The sequence below is a fragment of the Salmo trutta genome, chromosome 23 (genome assembly GCF_901001165.1).
Source record: "Salmo trutta chromosome 23, fSalTru1.1, whole genome shotgun sequence".
Taxonomy (NCBI): domain Eukaryota; kingdom Metazoa; phylum Chordata; class Actinopteri; order Salmoniformes; family Salmonidae; genus Salmo; species Salmo trutta.
In genome coordinates, this window is record NC_042979.1 from 9,355,340 (window position 1) to 9,376,106 (window position 20,767).

Here is a 20,767-nt window from a genome sequence, read left to right on the forward strand (position 1 = left end):
CCATCTCTGGTGCCAATACGCCAAGATTAGCTGCAGGGATCTATAGCGGAGACCATAAAAACACAGACATTAGTAGGACAGAAATGTCTTACTGGTAGTTAAATATGAATTGTTAACCATTAATATCAAATAAATTAGGTAAATACATCATCTTTCCCTTACACACGTCTGGAGGAAACCTGGCACCATCCCTACGGTAAAGCATGGTGGCAGCATCATGCTATGGGGATGTTTTTCAGCAGCAGGGACTGGGAGACTAGTCAGGATCGAGGGAAAGATGATCGGAGCAAAGTACAAAGAGATCCTTGATGAAAACCTGCTCCAGAGAGCTACGAACCTGTTTTTATTTTGTCATTATGGGTTAATGTGTGTAGATTGATTAGGGGAGAAAAAAAGTATTTAATCCATTTTAGAATAAGGCTGCAATGTAACAAAATGTGGAAAAAGCCAAGGGGTCTGAATACTTTCTGAATGCACTGTATATAGTCTTGATAACCCACAGAGACCCAGGTGTTGTAATAATGTAAGCATTATTTATTGAAAGAACAACAGTACATTTTAGTTCCAGTGAAGTTCATGTCAAGTCATTCATTGCCAACTGCAAAAAAACACTACATGGCCAAAAAAAATGAAACAGTGCAAATACTGTATAAATTCCATGCATTACAATAAGACGTTGCTTCAAGCAATGTCCATTTGTGGAGCATTGTACTTGTGTGTAATATTTCAAATGTGTGCTGGTTTCAATTTTTGCAGGAGGTCCATAGTATACTTGGAAGAGAGGGGGGTTAGGTACTGATGGAATCCTTCCCTTCACAACAGAATTAACACAAAATAATGTTCAAAGGAGATAAAATATATAAAAATGGAAAAAGGCAAGCAACTTCAAATTTGCTAAAATACAAGGTTTTTGTAAAAGATTTTCAAGTAATGATGGAACTGGGAAAAACAATGGCTCGGGCAAACATTTTTTTTTTATTGAACGTTGTAGGCTATCAAGATTATTATATTTTTAATGCACCAGGAATAAACATTGTAATGAACACAACAATTAAATGTAATAAATACAATTTTATGCAGTGTACGAGGAATAAAAACATATCAAAACGATGCATAAAAATGTAGACCTAGACGGAGATGGCAGTGGTACATTCCAGATGGGTAAATGTCTCTGCTGGATATTAGGATGTTCTGCCATTCATATTTATATTGATTCATAGATGGCTGATAAAAAATCTAATAAAAATTGAAGAAAAAAAACAAAAAAAAACAAAACAAATCGACATAATTTACCTGAATATAGCAAGTAAAGCATATATTATCTCTTTTTATAACGTCTAAAAAAGTAAACGACTTTACAAATCTGTGCATTTCTAAAAATATACTCCGCAAAATTGTGAGCTCTTCCAAACATATAGAAAAATATCCCAGAGTTATATGTGTAAAAAAGACTGTGGGTCATGTACAAGTGATCTGTGATACAGAGTTAAGAGCAGGTTGACCTTTATTGTCATGAGTTTTGCCCCGGAGGCAGAACTGAACGGTTTCCGCTAGATGGGCCAGCTGCAAAGTCAAAATTGGCTAAATAATACAAATGTATGAAAACAAAAATGAGCTTTTTGGTCTTAATTTAAAAAGAACATTTAAAAAAATGTTCAATTTCATAATCATCATCTCCAGCACCACCCCAACATCAACATATGTGAAAATGGCACATTTCTATGTTTTTTATTAAAAAAGCTAGAGGAAGAAACGTGTTTCCAATGACATCATCAACCAATTAGTAGACAATTGGCAGGCAAAGCCTACTCACAATTGGTTAAAATCCCACGATGCACACCGATGTCGTCATCGGAAACACTTATCTTCCTCTATACTGTTTTACTACAAAACATAGAAACACATACATTTCACATATGTTGATGTTGGGGTAGTGCAAATGATGAATACGAAGTTGAAAAATGTTGAAATGTCCCTTTAACGTTAGGCATTAGGGTTAGCAGTATGGTTAAGGCTTTAAATCATATTTTATGACATTGTGGCTGTGCCAGCTAGTGTGACCACTGCAGAGCTGCTCGAGTACATGAGTCATCTCAATAAATGCCAACCTGCGAGTTAAGAGAGAACAATCAGGGTTCTTTATCCAACTACATCACAGAAAACTGTGATATTTATTCATCTATAACTAGGAACAGGAGTTTTTCCTGACCATGCATTCTGACCAGGAAAAGCCCTAGACCCTACCTATGACGTCATCTAATAAAAACATTGCTATATGTTGGCAGAGGAGCGTAGAACGTGGAACCTCTTCAGGGTCATGCGGATGGAACCCAGGTCACGGTTTACGCTCTCTAGACGGTTCTCTAAGGCCACCTGGGGAGTAGGGGAACAGTAATTTAGCTGGAATAGCATAAACATTCACACATACTGTACACAAAGATCTTTGTTTTAAAGTAATATCCCAACTATACTATTTAATTACCTCACACGAGTCCATTTCATCAAAATGATTACATTTAGTCTAGGGATGCACAATCTATCGGTAAGCATATCGGAATCGGCCGATATTAGCTAAAAATGCCAACATCGGCATCGGCTTGATGTCTAGTTTAACGCCGATGTGCAAAACCGATGTCAAAGCTGATGTGCATAACTATATAAATACAGTTGAAGTCGGAAGTTTACATACACCTTAGCCAAATACATTTAAACTCAGTTCTATTTCTGTTTTATCAGACCAGAGGACATTTCTCCAAAAAGTACGATCTTTGTCCCCATGTGCAGTTGCAAACCGTAGTCTGGCTTTTTTATGGCGGTTAAGGAGCAGTGGCTTCTTCCATGCTGAGCTGCCTTTCAGGTTATGTCGATATAGGACTCGTTTTACTGTGGATATAGATACTTTTGTACCTGTTTCCTCCAGCATCTTCACAAGGTCCTTTGCTGTTGTTCTGGGATTGATTTGCACTTTTCGCACCAAAGTACATTCATCTCTAGGAGACCCGAACACATCTCCTTCCTGAGTGGTATGATGGCTGTGTGGTCCCACGGTGTTTATACTTGCGTACTATTGTTTGTACAGATGAACGTGGTACCTTCAGGCATTTGGAAATTGCTCCCAAGGATGAACCAGACTTGTGGAGGTCTACAATTTTCTTTTCTGAGGTCTTGGCTGATTTCTGATTTTCCCATAATGTCAAGCAAAGAGGCACTGAGTTTGAAGGTAGGCCTTGAAATACATCCACAGGTACACCTCCAATTGACTCAAATTATGTCAATTAGCCTATCAGAAGCTTCAAAAGCCATGACATAATTGTCTGGAATTTTCCAAGCTGTTTAAAGGCACAGTCAACTTAGTGTCTGTAAACAATTGTTGGAAAAATGACTTGTGTCATGCACAAAGTAGATGTCCTAACCAACTTGCCAAAACTATAGTTTGTTAACAAGAAATGTGTGGAGTGGTTGAAAAACGAGTTTTAATGACTCCAACCTAAGTGTATGTAAACTTCCGACTTCAACTGTAGGTAGATGACGCCACAAAAAATACAGCGCTACACAGAACAAAAGCAGAAAAATACTAAGCGCGCACTTCCAACAACTAAACAAGTTCAAGTCGAGCAGTCATTTGAATGTGTAAGAAAATTTCAGCAAGACAACTCAAAAGGCGAAATCCATTAACGGCAAGATAATGGAATTCATTGCCCTTGACAATCAACCGTTCTCTGTCATGTGTAACAGTGTAGGTTCCGTCCCTCTCTTCGCCCCAACCCGGGCTCGAACCAGGGACCCTTGCACACATCAACAACTGACACCCCACGAAGCATCGTTACCCATCGCGCCACAAAAGCCGCGGTCCTTGCGACGCAAGGGGAAACCCTACTTCAAGTCTCAGAGCGAGTGACGTCACCGATTGAAACGCTATTAGCGTGCACCACCGCTAACTAACTAGCCATTTCACATAGGTTACACTTGGATGATGTTGGCTTTCGCCGACTGATCGAGCACCTTGAGCCCCGGTATACACTACCAAGTAGGCGCTATTTTTCAGCTGTTGCCCTACCGGAGTTACACATTATTGTTGAAATGCACATTTATGAGCTACTGCTATTAGCTTCACGACTGACATTTGGACCAGCGATGTGAGCCCCATGAGCATGCTGAGTCTGACAGAACGGTGGGTCGACGAGGATTTCGTAGTGAGGAAAGCCGTATTGCATGCTCAAGAATGTGCTGGTTCTCATACCGCTGCTGCCATTTCAATGGCATTTGAGAACATCTAGGAAACATGAACACACTCCTAGCTCCATTCTAATAACTGACTGGAGAAATAAGCTCATCAACTGTGTCTGATTCATGGCATTGAAACACCTGCTCAACAAAACCCCACGGTCTGTGTCGGCAGTTAAGTTGGAAAAGTACTCTACTTGAGGCTGTGAACAAGCTAGTCGGTGGCATTCTCTCTGAGCCTCTTTACTGTGTCGCCACGATGCTCGATGCTAGGTACAAGGACCGCTACTTCGATGTAGACAAGAAACAGCGTTTACGTGAAATGTTACAGACACAGCTGAACAAGATGGAAACGGACACAGTGACAGTGCGCACCGAGGAAGAAGACCCACGACAGAAGAGGCCACAGACAGACAGCTGAAACTTCACTGCTTGACATGTATGATGAAATCCTGGTTGAGACTGAACAAATGAACAACGAAACAGCACAGCAAGTAAGTAAAATAAATAGGTTGATTATGTTTTACTGGTAATGGGGACATATGAAAAATGGCAATAAAATAACTTTTTTGTCAGTGTTTCAACTATTTAACTGTACTAGAATGCTTAAAAGGCCGCAAAATTTTTAAATATCTATCGTTTTTTTTTGGCATATCGGATATCGGCCAAAAGTTTCACAGCAGTGCCCTAATTTAGACCCAATCACGCCTCACTAATATGTAATGAGGTCTTGCATGGTTTGGTGCATGTGACTGTGACCTTACCTCATCTAACCTGGTCTGCAGGCTCACCCTCCCACCAGATCCAGGCATCCGGCTCAACGCTGACTCAATCTGCACAAAACACACCCAAATGAATTAATTACATAAATAAATATATAAACTAACCAACAATTTCACAGCACTCAGATGAATCAGATGAACCAAGCAGGCAGGCCACGCTGCGGTGTGTGTGTTGCCCTAGGCAGAGGCGGGAGTATACTTAAGGCTGCTGAAGGGTAAAGGGCCGGAGAAAGGATTTAGCACCCCTCAGTCATAACAGAGCAGGAGAGGCAGGACAGGGCTGGAAAGGACAGAGTAGGACAGGAAAGAAGGGGGGATATATGAACCCAGCTATAAATAGACATCATTGAGAGAGTAGTGGCTGTAAAATCATAAAGCCAGGTAATACTGTAGAACAGATCCAATAGAGATTAGTGAGGTGTGATGTCAAAGGACTGCCTCTGTCATTGATAGATATACGCCACCAATAAAATAGAACTACATCATCGACTACAGCTCAGCCTTCAACCCCATGGTACTCTCCAAGCTCATCATTAAGCTCGCGGCCCTGGGTCTGAACCCCGCCCTGTGCAACAGGGTCCTGGACTTCCTGATGGGCCGCCCCCAGGTGGTGAAGGTAGGAAACAACACCTCCACTACGCTGATTCTCAACACAGGGGCCCCACAAAGGTGCGTGCTCAGCCCCCTCCTGTACTCCCTGTTCACACATGACCTCGTCGCCACGCACGCACGCCTCCAACTCAATCATCAAGTTTGCAGACGTCACAAGTGGTAGGCCTGATCACCAACAATGACGAGACAGCCTACAGGGAGGAGGTGAGGGCCCAGGCGGAGTGGTGCCAGGAAAATAACCTTGCACTCAAGCTCAACAAAACCCAGGAGCTGATCGTGGACTTCAGGAGACAGCAGAGGGAGCACACCCCCATCCACATCAACGGGGAGCTTGTGGAGAAGTGGAGCAGTGGAGAAGGTGAAAAGCTTCAAGTTCCTCGGTGTACACGTCACTGACAATCTGAAATGGTCCACCCACAACAGGAGGCTGAATAAATTTGGCTTGGCCCCTAAGACCCTCACAAACTTTTACAGATGCACCTGTATCACCGCCTGGTGGTACGGACACTGCACTGCACGCAACCGCAGGGCTCTCCAGAGGGTGTGCGGTCTGCACAACACATCACAAAGGGTACACTGCTTGCCCTCCAGGATATCTACAGCACCCGATGTCACAGGAAAGACCAAAATATCATCCAGGACATCAACCACCCGAGCCACGGCCTGTTCACCCTGCTATCATCCAGAAGGCGAGGTCAGTACAGGTGTATCAAAGCTGAGACCAAGCTGTTTTTCAATCTCAAGGCCATCAGACTGTTAAATAGCCATCACTAGCCAGCCTCCTACTCATTTCATTTGTACATACCGTATTCTAGGCAAAGCAATCCTATTCAACTATTGCTGTATATATACTATTCTATCCTACAGATATACTAAATATTCTATCCACCTACTCTCGATACATCCCATCACACACACACACACACACACACACACACACACACACACACACACACACACACATATATATATATATATATATATATATATATATATATATATATATATATATATATATATATATATACACACAGTACCAGTCAAAAGTTTGGGCATACCTACTCATTCCAGGGTTTTTCTTTATTTGTACTATTTTCTACATTGTAGAATAATAGTGAAGACATCAAACTATGAAATAACATGTGGAATCATGTAGTAATAAAAAAAAAAGTGTTTAACAAATCAAAATATATTTTATATTTGAGATTCTTCAAAGTAGCCACCCTTTGCCTTGATGACAGCTTTGCACATAGTGTCATACCCAAGAAGGCTGTAATCGCTGCCAAAGGTGTTCCAACAAAGTACTGAGTAAAGGGTCTGAATACTTATTTAAATGTGCTATCATTTTTTAAATGTTTTATATAAACTCGCAACCATTTCTAAAGACCTGTTTTTGCTTTGTCATTATGAGGTATTGTGTGTATATTGATGAGGGGAAAAAACTATTTAATACATTTTAGAATAAGGCTGTAACATAACAAAATGTGGAAGTCGTCAAGGGGTCTGAATACTTTCCGAATGCACTATAATTATACTGTGGACTCCGACATTGATTGTCCTAATATTATATATTTCTTAATTCCATAGTTGTACTTTTAGATTTGTGTGTATTGTTGTGAATTGTTAGATATAATTGCACTGTTGGAGCTAGGAACACAATAATTTCGCTACACCCACAGGGTGCTCTAGACCAATTCCATTACATTGCTTATGGTCATGCAATCTTTACAGATGTCTCTGGGTAGGGCTAGGGGTTTATGGGTAAAAGGCATTTTGTGCTTGGTCTTGTTGATATTGTACATCGCTAGTGAGCGGCATGTCCCCGTCATAGTCTATTGTGAGTAGAGGTCGACCGATTAATCGTAATGGCCGATTAATTAGGGCCGATTTCAAGTTTTCATAACAATCGGAAATCGGTATTTTTGGACGCCGATTTGTATTTTTTTTTTAGACCTTTATTTAACTAGGCAAGTCAGTTAAGAACACATTCTAATTTTCAATGACGGCCTAGGAACGGTGGGTTAACTGCCTCGTTCGGGGGCAGAAAGACAGATTTTTACCTTGTCAGCTCAGGGATTCAATCTTGCAACCTTACGGTTAACTAGTCCAACGCTCTAACCACCTGCTTTACATTGCACTCCACGAGGTTACTCGAATGCAGTAAGAAGCTAAGGTAAGTTGCTTGCTAGCATTAAACTTATCTTATAAAGAACAATCAATCAATCATAATCACTAGTTAACTACACATGGTTGATGATATTACTAGTTTATCTAGCCTGTCCTGCGTTGCATATAATCGCTTAGGTATACGTTGCTCCAACCATAAACATCAATGCCTTTCTTAAAATCAATACACAAGTATATATTTTTAAACCTGCATATTTAGTTAATATTGCCTGCTAACATGAATTTCTTTTAACTAGGGAAAATGTGTCACTTCTCTTGCAAACAGAGTCAAGGTATATGCAGCAGTTTGGGCCGCCTGGCTCGTTGCGAACTGTGTGAATACTATTTATTCCTAACAAAGACAGCCGACTTCGCCAAACGGGGATGATTTAACAAATGCGCATTTGCGAAAAAAGCACAATCGTTGCACGACTTTACCTAACCATAAACATCAATGCCTTTCTTAAAATCAATACACAGAAGTATATATTTTTAAACCTGCATATTTAGCTAAATGAAATCCAGGTTAGCAGGCAATATTAACCAGGTGAAATTGTGTCATTTTGCGTTCATTGCACGCAGTCAGGGTATATGCAACACCTTGGGTAATTTGTACATTTATTACGTAATTATGACATAACACTGAAGGTTGTGCAATGTAACAGGAATAACGTTTTGTTTTCGAGATGATAGTTTCCGGATTCGACCATATTAATGACCTAAGACTCGTGTTTCTGTGTGTTATTATGTTATAATTAAGTCTATGATTTGATAGAGCAGTCTGACTGAGCGATGGTAGGCAGCAGCAGGCTCCTAAGCATTCATTCAAAATAGCACTTTCGTGCGTTTTGCCAGCAGCCCTTCGCAATGCATTGCGCTGTTTATGACTTCAAGCCTATCAACTCCCAAGATTAGGCTGGTGCAACCCATGTGAAATGGCTAGCTAGTTAGCAGGGTGCGCGCTAATAGCGTTTCAAACGTCACTCGCTCTGAGACTTGGAGTCGTTTTTTCCCTTCCTCTACATGGGTAATGCTGCTTCGAGGGTGGCTGTTGTCGATGTGTTCCTAGTTCGAGCCCAGGTAGGAGCGAGGAGAGGGACGGAAGCTATACTGTTACACTGGCAATACTAAAGTGCCTATAAGAACATCCAATAGTCAAAGGTATATGAAATACAAATCGTATAGAGAGAAATAGTCCTGTAATTCCTTTAATAACTACAACCTAAAACTTCTTACCTGAGAATATTGAAGACTCATGTTAAAAGGAACCACCAGCTTTCATATGTTCTCATGTTCTGAGCAAGGAACTTAAACGTTAGCTTTTTTAAATGGCACATATTGCACTTTTACTTTCTTCTCCAAAACTTTGTTTTTGCATTATTTAAATCAAATTGAACATGTTTCATTATTTATTTGAGGCTAAATTGATTTTATTGATGTATTATATTAAGTTAAAATAAGTATTCATTCAGTATTGTTGTAACTGTCATTATTACAAATAAATAAATAATAAAAAATATATATATATAAAAACGGCAGATTAATCGGTATCGGCTTTTTTGGTCCTCCAATAATCGGGATCGGTGTTGAAAAATCATAATCGGTCGACCTCTAATTGTGAGGGTCGAGATTAATAACAAGAGCCTTGTAACAGTCTGTCTCACCTGTTGTTTCTCCATAGTGAGCTCGTCAAACAGCCTCTCAGCGTCGGCCAGGGAGTGGAGACCGGTCTGTAGGTCTGTCCCGGGGTCCTGGAGGTCTGAGCCTGACCCCCCAGCCCCCTGCTCCTCCCAGCCCAGCCCACACACCCCCTCCTGGGGCTCAACACTGCCCGATGACTCAACTGAACCACCAGATGACCGCTGGGTGGCTGGAGGAGAGAGAGAGAAAGAGGGTAGTAGTGTCAGGGAACTACAGTGCCTTGCAAAAGTATTCACTCCCTTGGCATTTTTCCTATTTTGTTGCATTACAACCTCTAATTTAAATGTATTTTTATTTGGATTTCATGTAAATGGACATACACAAAATAGTCCAAATTAGTGAAATGAAATTCAAAAAAATAACTTAAAAAAATATATATTAAAAATGGTGCATGCATATGTATTCACCCCCTTTGCTATGAAGCCCTTAAATAAGATCTGGTGCAACCAATTACCTTCAGAAGTCACATAATTAGTTAAATAAAGTCCACCTATGTGCAATCTAAGTGTCACATGATCTGTCACATGATCTCAGTAGATATACGCCTGTTCTGAAAGGCCCCAGAGTCTGCAACACCACTAAGCAAGAGGCACCACCAAGCAAGCGGAACTATGAAGACCAAGGAGCTCTCCAAACAGGTCAGGGACAAAGTTGTGGAGAAGTACAGATCAATGTTGGGTTATAAAAAAATATCTGAAACTTTGAACATTCCACGGAGCACCATTAAATCCATTATTTAAAAAATGGAAAGAATATGGCACCATAACAAACCTGCCAAGAGAGGGCCGCCCACCAAAACTCAGACCAGGCAAGGAGGGCATTAATCAGAGAGGCAAGAAAGAGACCAAAGATAACCCTGAAGGAGCTGCAAAGCTCCACAGCGGAGATTGGAGTATCTGTCCATAGAACCACTTTAAGCCGTACAGTCCACAGAGCTTTACGGAAGAGTGGCCAGAAAAAAAGCCATTGCTTAAAGATAAAAATAAGCAAACACATTTGGTGTTCGCTAAAAAGCATGTGGGAGACTCCCCAAACATATGGAAGAAGGTACTCTGGTCAGATGAGACTAGAATTGAGCTTTCTGGCCATCAAGGAAAACGCTATGTCTGGTGCAAACCCAACACCTCTCATCACCCCGTGAACACCATCCCCAAAGTGAAGCATGGTGGTGGCAGCATCATGCTGTGGGGATGTTTTTCCCATCGGCAGGGACTGGGAAACTGGTCAGAATTGAAGAAATGATGGATGGCGCTAAATACAGGGAAATTCTTGAGGGAAACCTGTTTCAGTCTTCCAGAGATTTGAGACTGGGATGGAGGTTCACCTTCCAGCAGGACAATGAGCCTAAGCATACTGCTAAAGCAACATTCGAGTGGTTTAAGGGGAAACATTTAAATTAGAGGTTGACCGATTAATTAGGGCCGATTTCAAGTTTTCTTAACAAATCGGTAATTGCCATTTTTGGACGCCGATTACATTGCACTCCACGAGGAGACTGCATGGCACGCTGACCACCTGTTAAGCCAGTGCTAGCTAGCTAGCATTAAACTTATCTTATAAAAACAATCAATCTTAACATAATCACTAGTTAACTGCACATGGTTGATGATATTACTAGTTTAACTAGCTTGTCCTGCATTGCAAATAATTAAATGCGGTGCCTGTTAATTTATCATCAAATCACAGCCTACTTTGCCAAACGGGTGATTATTTAACAAGCGCATTCGCGAAAAAAGCACTGTCGTTGCACCAATGTACCTAACCATAAACATCAATTCCTTTCTTAAAATCAATACACAAGTATATATTTTTAAACCTGCATATTTAGTTAAAAGAAATTCATGTTAGCAGGCAATATTAACTAGGGAAATTGTGTCACTTCTCTTGCGTTCAGGGCAAGCAGAGTCAGGGTATATGCAGCAGTTTGGGCCGCCTGGCTCGTTGCGAACTGTGTGAAGACCATTTCTTCCTAACAAAGACCGTAATTAATTTGCCAGAATTTTACATAATTATGACATAACATTGAAGGTTGTGCAATGTAACAGCAATATTTAGACTTATGGATGCCACCCGTTCGATAAAATACGGAACGGTCCCGTATTTCACTGAAAGAATAAACGTTTTGTTTTCGAAATGATAATTTCCGGATTTGACCATATTAATGATCTAAGGCTCGTATTTCTGTGTGTTTATTATATTATAATTAAGTCTGATTTGATAGAGCAGTCTGACTGAGCGGTGGTAGGCAGCAACAGGCTCGTAAGCATTCATTCAAACAGCAGCTCTTAGCAATGCTGGGATGCACAGCGCTGTTTATGACTTCAAGCCTATCAACTCCTGAGATTAGGCTGGCAATACTATAGTGCCTATAAGAACATCCAATAGTCAAAGGTATATGAAACACAAATGGAAGAGAGAGAAATAGTCCTATAATTCCTATAATAACTACAACCTAAAACTTCTTAACTGGGAATATTGAAGACTCATGTTAAAAGGAACCACCAGCTTTCATATGTTCTCATGTTCTGAGCAAGGAACTTAAACGTTAGCTTTTTTACATGGCACATATTGCACTTTTACTTTCTTCTCCAACACTTTTTGTTTTTGCATTATTTAAACCAAATTGAACATGTTTCATTATTTATTTGAGACTAAATTGATTATTATTAATGTATTATATTAAGTTGAAATAAGTGTTAATTCGGTATTGTTGTAATTGTCATTATTACACACACACACACACACACACACACACACACACACACACACACACACACACACACACACATATATATATATATAAAATAAAAAAATATTGTAACCCCCCATTTTTGTATTTTTATTAACAGTTGGCCGATTAAATCGGTATCGGCTTTTTTTTGGTCCTCCAATAATCGGTATCGGTGTTGAAAAATCATAATCAGTCTACCGCTAATTTAAATGTCTTGGAACGGCCTAGTCAAAGCCCAGACCTCAATCCAATTGACAATCTGTAGTATGACTTAAAGATAGCTGTACACCAGCGGAACCCATCCAATTTGAAGGAGCTGGAGCAGTTTTGCCTTGAAGAATGGGCAAAAATCCCAGTGGCTAGATGTGCCAAGCTTATAGAGACGTACCCCAAGAGACTTACAGCTGTAATTGCTGCAAAAGGTGGCTCTACAGAGTATTGACTTTGGGGGGGTGAATAGTTATGCACGCTCAAGTTATTTCTTGTTTGTTTCACAAAAAATATAATTTTGCATCTTCAAAGTGGTAGGCATGTTGTGTAAATCAAATGATACAAATTCCCCCCCAAAAATCTATTTTAATTCCAGGTTGTAAAGCAACAAAATAGGAAAAATGCCAAGAGGGGGTGAATACTTTCGCAAGTCACTGTATTCCACTGAACACACTAACCAGGTGTCAGTGGTGTAAACAGCGTTGTTACTGTTACCTTCTGAAAACAGTCTCTTCCTGGGGCTGGAGTTGTGGAAGGAGTGGCGTCTCTGGTCCGACGCCACGTCAAACCTGAAACGGACAATCACAAACCTGAACTCCGAGGCTAAAACATATCAAACACGGTAGGGAAAATGCGCCAGGAATAATAAGACACAATAGCTGGAGAAGACACACCTGTAATGAACAGGATGAAAACAAATCAAGGGTGCACAGATTCGGCTAAGGACCGGTCCTGTCGTCCAGGGGTACTTAACCCGTACCTGTTGTGTAGCTGCTGTTGTCGTGGTGGTGGGTTGCCAAAGGCAGTGGAGTAGTTCTCTGTAGGGCAGCGTTTGGGGCTGGATTTAGCCGACTGAGGCGTCATCAGGGTCTCTCTCTTAGCTAGAACAACAGAACCGTAGATGAGTTCAATAACCCTATACAATGAACTACACAAGGAAATAGCAGTGAAAATGACATGACGCACTGGGTGTGGTAGGGGGGAAGGTGGCCCTCTGGGCGCGGGGGGGCAGAGAGGAGGACCTGTGGCCTTCTGGAGACAGACTTCTCTGGGCTCTCAGCAGACACACTCCCCTGAATGTCCCAGACGCAGCCCTTCCAGGAGAAGCCACACCCTGGGGAGGTCCATCCCTGCCTCCATTCAGACAGACCATGCCTCTTTCAGATCCGGCCGCACCACTCTCATGTCCAGTCCCGCCCCTGTCCTCCATAGCTTTGCCCCTGTCCTGTGTTGGTGGCTCTCTGTGGTTTCTCTCTACGAAGCCAACAGTGGGCCTCCGGCTGCCCAGCCCTGCAACACAGAACAGATACATAGAGACAACTAGTTAATGATAATCGTATCCCTTTCGGGGAAATCTGTCTTGCATCTCAACAAACACCACCACAGCACAGCATAGTCACATAAGTTAAAGTATATAGCTCAAAAACAGACTAACACGAGTAAACGTATTGACAGATACACATGCATTCAGAGTGAACCTCATTGAAAGACCGGTACGGTCAAAAGACTTCAGAGTGGACTAGAGAATCAAACACGTCTTCCAGCTTTTAGAGAACTTTCTTAGAACTGACAAGATCATGTTAGTTTGCAAAAAAAAAAAAAAATCACTCAATTTTCACGAGACAGAAAATCTTAAAATGCTGGTTTCAGATGAACTAAAAAACACATATCCAAAAGGCTGAGGGGAAAATACAACCTCCAACTTTGCGACTGGAGCAAATGACTGAGCTATGCTACACTGTTCTAGCACCGTGCTGAGGACGGAGTGAAGGGAATGAGTTAGTGAGTGAGCGGAGGGCCTACTGTGGGATGAGGAGTGTGTCTTACTGGAGGCCAGTGAGAGTGAGTCAGTGGTACTGTGGCTGGTCTTACAGGGGGCCCGGTCCTCAGTGGTTCTGGTCTCATCCAGCTCTATCAGGGCCCTCATCAGTGGGGTCAGAGGCCCCCGAGCCTCCCTCACGACCTCACCCCGGTCCTGCTCACGCTCTGGAGGGGACAAACACCTACAGGACAAAACAGGACACGGGTGAGTTAAACTGGTCCGATTTTTAAATCAGGGTTAAATCAAGGGGAAAGGGGATTAAAAGGAGATATTCCAAAATTAACACTGCAACCATACCTCCTGCTGCCAGTGTGGTCTGTAAAGTGGCCCGAGCTGCCTGATTGGTCAGTTTGAGGGCAAGGAGACATCCTGTAACTCTGCGATTGGTCAGTTTGAGGACAGGGAGACTTCCTGGTGCTGTGTGATTGGTCGGTTTGAGGGCAAGGAGAAATTCTATAGGTGGATTCTGGTTGCCAAGGGTGTTTGTTGGGCGAAAGCAACAGGTCTGGATGGTGGTACAGACTGGAGAGGGACAACAGTAACAACAGCTAGAGTCAGACAGACAGACAGGAGAGGGTTAACAACAGTAACAACAGCTAGAGTCAGACAGACAGACAGGAGAGGGTTAACAACAGTAACAACAGCTAGAGTCAGACAGAGAGACAGGAGAGGGTTAAAAATAATACCCGCTAGAGTCAGACCTGCTTTGGGACCTAATGGAAGCACAACATGCATACGTGGAGGAGAGGAGACCTTACCCAGCTCCAGAAGGCTGTGTGTGGTTGTGGACAGCCTGGCGACTCCTGGCCTGGTTCTCATGCTCTAGCTGATTCACCTGGCTCTCCAGCTTACAGATCACCCTGAGGAGGAGGGCCACAGAGAGATACAGGGAAGAGTGTGTGGGTGATAGACATGTCAAATACAGTATGTCCACCGGTGCTGGGACAAAACACACTGACAAAGAAAGAAAAGCTGGCACACGATACATCTATTCTTTGCTTGCCAAAATAGATAGTCACACCAAGAGAAGAGAATAACTCTTCGCTCAGTCAAAAGGGATTCTTCAATCTGTCACTCTTAGCCCGTATCCACAAAACATCAGAGAAATGGTCCTAGGAATCATGTTAAAACCTGTTTTAAGACGACAACAAAAACTTCCAGCTCAGAGGTTTTAGGATCATTTTAAAACGGTCACACAGGGCTATTGTCTGTAGATGGCTGTGCAAAAAAAAAATATATGAAATCCTTTTAGATCTCAGGCTGTAACAACAAAATGTGGAATTAAGTCAAGGGGTACGAATACTTTCTGAAGGCACTGTAGCTAATTAAATAATCAAAAGAAAAACATGTTTATTTATTAGCCATGTGGTTTTGAAAAGCGCAAGAGATACTATTGCATGCTGGTCTAGATTATTTATGGAGTGATCGTTTAGAAATATCAACACATTTTAACAACTCCAAAGCAATTGCTTGTGGCACGGGAACCACTGACTCACTGCATTTCTCTATTGTCAAAACCCTTGCCGGTAACTTAACAGGTTAAGACAGCTCACGAGCTCTCCTAAATATCTGTTGACTAGGTGGAACTGGAACTTAAGACTAAAGAGGCTTCATGCATAGCTTTTATTTTGACCCATGAGAGTAGGAGTGAAGTCTCTATTCTCAGCACTTACGACACATTTTCTACTCTGATGCGCATTGTGGATACGGCCTTTCTTCTCCTCCCGCTTCTCCTTTTGACCGTCTTTGCTGTTTGAGAGGATGGCAACGGGCTGTTGGTGGGAGATGGGTTGGAGGCTTGACCAAATCTGTACATTCAATTGTATTTTTCTTTCTTTTATTTATCATGGGCCGGAGCTCCTTGTGTGGTGTTGACCTTGTTTGTTGTGTCTGTCCCGTTTGTGGATGTTGTTTTTTTTGTCTTGTGTGACAATTCTAAATATAAATCACCCCCCCCAAAAATGTGGTCACTCTGGTAACACTGGAGGTGTCAAAAACACTCAACAACTGATGTCCGATATGGACAAATTACATAACTCAGAAAGTAATTGAAATACCCCAAATAGTTTTTAAACCCAGGTCTGATCATGACAAAGACATTTCGAAGTAAATATTTTGATATTTTCTCTTTGAAAATACAAGTAGTTGAATATTGGAATGTATTTGGAAATACACTTGGAAAGTATTGGCATCTATTTGAAAATACTCAAATACACAGACGCTTGTATTTGAAAATACCTTCAAATAGAACTAGACTTTCGACCACGTTTTTTGAAAATACTCAAATAGGGCTATTTTTTAACCCAGGTCTGGTCATGATTTGTCTAGCATATCTATCTTGTAGATGTTGGTTTTCAGGTCTTAGATGCATCGATGTTACCTTTTTAGTTCAGAAACCTGCTCGTTGGCATCAAACAGCTTGTTCTCTGTAGACACCAGGTTGTCCTGTTGATAGAGAACAAAAGGTTAGAATATTAGTACCAGTACAACGTGTCACCTGTTATTCTTGAGGTGGAATAACACCGAAAAGGAGAATAGATTATACTAATAGAATAGTTCCGTTACCTTAACCCCCTCGTGGTCTTTCTTCAGAGAGTCATACTCTCCCAGAAGCTAGGGAGACAAAAACACACAACCCCCGAGTCATCATGACCACACACACACACACACACACCGGAGTGTGTCTATTAAACCTTTGAGCTACAGCCAAATAGCTTATTACAAGTTCCCTTGCACACATCAGCTGGTACTGAAAGAGCTGCTCAAATAAGAGACGTAGAGGTACAGTTCTCCAGATGTTCTGCAGGACATCTCCCAAACTACAACACCTAGAAAGTAGTCTTTCCCAGAAGGTCAGAGACCAGAGATTTCAGTTGGTTTACTTAGCTAGTCTGGTATAACGTCAGAACTCACGTCCTGCAGCATCTTGTACTCCCTCTCCCTCCTGGCCTCCTTCTCTTGTGTTTCTCTGCAGGCGTTCTCCAAGGCCTCCTCTAGCTGCCGGACCCGGGTCCTGAGGCGGCCGGCCGAGGAATCCTTCTCCCTGCCCGACTGCCTGCTTTCGTCCAATCGCTGCTGCAGGGACGTTGCCGTGGAGCAGGCTGTATCGTAGCGCTCTGGCCAGTCAGCCTGGAAAAGGCAGCAGAGCTTGTCACACACACACACACACACCCACCTCTAAGGGTATAACAGTTTCCTACCAGTTGTTTCTCCAGGATGGTGTTCTTGTTCTCCAGCTCCTGGATACGGCTGCTGGCTTCAGACAGAGCTCGCTCTAGCTGAGCACACCTGGTAATACAACAACCACAACTTAGATCACACACACACACACACCAACCTTCCCCCAAACACACCCACCCACACTCTCCACCACTACCTCTGTCTGAGTGTGTGGTTGCTCTGCTCCAGGTCGTGAGGCAAGTCTCTCAGGTCCAGTTTGTCCCGGAGGACTTTGATCTCTGCCTCGTAGTAAGCCTTCAGATCAGTTACATGACGAGAGTGTTTCTCCCTCAGCTTCTCTCTCAGCCTGGAGAAAGAGGGGAGAATAGAAAGAAGGGAAAAGAGGAGGAAGATGTGAATAGGAGGAGAAAGGAGATTAGTAGTACTCAGTATGTATCATTTAACTTAGTTATTCTACTACTAGTTCCTCTCATATATGCCCTAAATAATATTAGTGTGGCCCCAGAGGCGTCATGCCCATAGGGGGCACGTGCCCCCTCTGATTTGCCCAGAAAAAAAAGGAGAAAAAAAGGGATAATTTGTTGATTCTCTGTAATACTACAGTGGTCTACAGTGGTTTACAGTAATACTGTAATATATAGCACTTTTATGACGTTGGCTTTAACTTTTTAGTGACAGGGGGCAGTATTCGGAAATTCAGATGAATGACGTGCCCAAATTAAACTGCCTGCTACTCGGGATATGCATATTATTAGTAGATTTGGATAGAAAACACTGAAGTTTCTAAAACTGTTTGAATGATGTCTGAGAGTATAACAGAACTCATATGGCAGGCAGAAACCTGAGAAAAATCCAACCAGGAAGTGTGGAAATCTGAGGTTTGTAGTTTTTAAAGTGATTCCCTATCCAGTATACAGTGACTTAGGGTTAATTTTGCACTTCCTAAGGCGTCCACTAGATGTCAACAGTCTTTAGAACGTTGTTTCATGCTTCTACTGTGAATGGGGAGAGAATAAGAGCTCCTGGAAGTAGATGAGTGAGAAAATGACATGAGCTAAGTGGCGAGCGCTCCCATGAGAGTCAGCTGTGTTCTTTTTCTTTTTTGAAGACAAAGGAATCATCCGGTTGGAATATTATGGAAGATTTATGATAAAAACATCCTAAAGATTGATTCTATACATCGTTTGACATTCTATACATCGTCTGTAATATAACTTTGACTTTTCGTCTGAACTTAACTGCGCGACAACAGTGCATTTGGAGTACTCTACCGAACTCGCGAACAAAAAGGAGGTATTTGGATATATATATGGACTTTATCGAAACAAATGAACATTTATTGGGGAACTGGGATGCCTGGGAGTGCATTCCGACGAAGATCATCAAAAGTAAGTGAATATTTATGTTATTTCTGAGTTTTGTTGACTCCACAAAATGGCGGGTTTGGTTTCGTCTCTGAGCGCTGTACTCAGATTATTGCAAAGTGTGCTTTCGCTGTAAAGTTATTTTGAAATCTGACACAGCGGTTGCATTAAGGAGAAGTGTATCTATAATTCTTTGAATAACAGTTTAATATTTTATCAACCTTTATGATGAGTATTTCTGTAAATTGATGTGCTCATTCACCGGAAGTTTTGGGAGGCAAAACATTTCTGAACATTACACGCCAATGTAAAATGTTTTTTTTGGATTTAAATATGAACTTTATCGAGCAAAACATACATGTATTGTGTAGCATGAAGTCCTATGAGTGCCATCTGATGAAGATCATCAAAGGTTAGTGATTCATTTTAGCTGTATTTCTGGTTTTTGTGACGCCTCTCCTTGCTTGGAAAATGGCTGTATGGTTTTTCTTGTCTCGGCACTGTCCTAACATAATCTAATGCTATGCTTTCGCCGTAAAGCCTTTTTGAAATCGGACAAAGTGGTTGGATTCACGAGGGACGCTGGCGTCCCACATTTCCCAGAGAGGTTAACTAGCCCAGATAGGTTCCCAATCTCATCACTAGCTGCCAAGAAGCCATTTCAGGCAATCAAGTTAGAGTAGCTAACTATCTTAGCTAGCATGCCTGCTGGCAAGGTTGGTAGACTTTAGAAAAGCGAGCAATTACTAAATAAGACTCACATTCCTTTCAATCTTTTACCCAGATTTTAGTCATAACAAATAACCACCAGTCAGGACACACACAGCTCAAGAAGTATGCTTAGATATGCAGAAAAATAAACATTTTTTTTACGAAGAATTAAGTATAATTATGGCTTTAGATTGCAGAACAAAAATTGTTTCAAGTGTATGAAAAATGCAACTTGTCGACCTCCCAGTTATCCTCAGGGACTTTGTGCCCCTCAGATTTGTGGACTGCATGACGCCCCTGTGTGACCCAATATATAAAAACATAACCAGCCCTCTGGCCACTCACAGAGAGACAATCACAGGGTCTTCCAGTGACGCCGCTTTCTCCATACGAGGGCTGCTCCGGGAGAGTGTGTGTGAGTGCGTCTGCCTCCCAGACACAGCCAGTTGCTTCAGGGTGCTGGTGTGTGTGTGACTCCCCTCCTCCTCGCTGGCCTGAGTGACTAAGACCTTGCGTTGCTGGCTGCTGGGGAGCATCAAGGGCTTGGAGGTAGAGGGGGGCGACGGGGCCGGTTTTATCCGAGCAGAGGCCACTCTGGCTAGGGTAGGTGCGACGGCGGAGAGGCTGGAGGCGTTGGAGGCGCAGTCTGTGTCCCCGGGATTGGCACTGCCCTCGGCCATGCTGTCTGGGCTGACGGGGGTGTCAATGTGGGGGTAGAGCTGCGGCTGGGTGGGGTAGGAGGGGCTGCTGAAGTGGGAGGGCGAGGTGAAGCCGGAGGTTTGATCTGATTGACGGAGCTGAATAGTGGGACCTAGAGTTAACACCTAGAACAAAGAGAAGGGTTAGAGTAGGTGTCTGTGTGTATTAGGCGATATATTGTTTATATTGTACACCGGGGTATTTTGAAATACCGACAGTATGATTTTCAATACTGTGGGTTGGGGGACACCCCCGCCTCGTGGGGGCTGCCAGGGCGCGTGTTACACCACTGCTTATAACTGCAAGTTAAGTATAACTATAAGAAAAGTAAGATATGTCAAATAAATGATATCCAGCTCAGGGCTCCAGCTATGAATTTGGTTTGCTAACTTGCTTGATGTCAAGATCAAGCTTCTTGGGTACAGAAGAGACATTCAAATCTACTCCTGGATCAAGAGCCCTGTTAACTAAATTGTTTTGTGAAACAAAAAAACTAAAATAATTATACAACTCTGGAAAAAATGTAAGAGACCATTGCAAAATGATCAGTTTCTCTGGTTTTACT

The 20,767-nt window shown here is 42.1% G+C and overlaps 1 protein-coding gene across 3 annotated transcripts in view; it reads right to left on the minus strand.

Annotated features, from left to right (window-relative positions):
* Window positions 1–512: 512 nt before the first annotated feature.
* The window catches only part of LOC115159247 (M-phase phosphoprotein 9), a 38,228-nt gene continuing 17,973 nt past the window's right edge, over window positions 513–20,767 (minus strand). The window contains exons 9-23 of one of the 3 annotated variants that reach the window (XM_029708778.1): window positions 19,849–20,327; window positions 17,625–17,774; window positions 17,449–17,536; window positions 17,162–17,377; window positions 16,814–16,861; window positions 16,629–16,693; window positions 15,007–15,108; window positions 14,546–14,770; window positions 14,299–14,429; window positions 13,393–13,716; window positions 13,187–13,307; window positions 12,922–12,995; window positions 9,449–9,654; window positions 4,989–5,057; window positions 513–2,373 (exon numbers count right to left, since the gene is read on the minus strand). In XM_029708778.1, coding sequence (XP_029564638.1) covers window positions 2,272–2,373; window positions 4,989–5,057; window positions 9,449–9,654; window positions 12,922–12,995; window positions 13,187–13,307; window positions 13,393–13,716; window positions 14,299–14,429; window positions 14,546–14,770; window positions 15,007–15,108; window positions 16,629–16,693; window positions 16,814–16,861; window positions 17,162–17,377; window positions 17,449–17,536; window positions 17,625–17,774; window positions 19,849–20,327 — 2,400 coding nt within the window. In that variant the 3' untranslated portion in view covers window positions 513–2,271. Of the gene's footprint in view, window positions 2,374–4,988; window positions 5,058–5,100; window positions 5,287–9,448; window positions 9,655–12,921; window positions 12,996–13,186; window positions 13,308–13,392; window positions 13,717–14,253; window positions 14,430–14,545; window positions 14,771–15,006; window positions 15,109–16,628; window positions 16,694–16,813; window positions 16,862–17,161; window positions 17,378–17,448; window positions 17,537–17,624; window positions 17,775–19,848; window positions 20,328–20,767 lie in introns of those variants that run through there. The other 2 variants (XM_029708777.1, XM_029708779.1) reach the window with 2 other exon arrangements.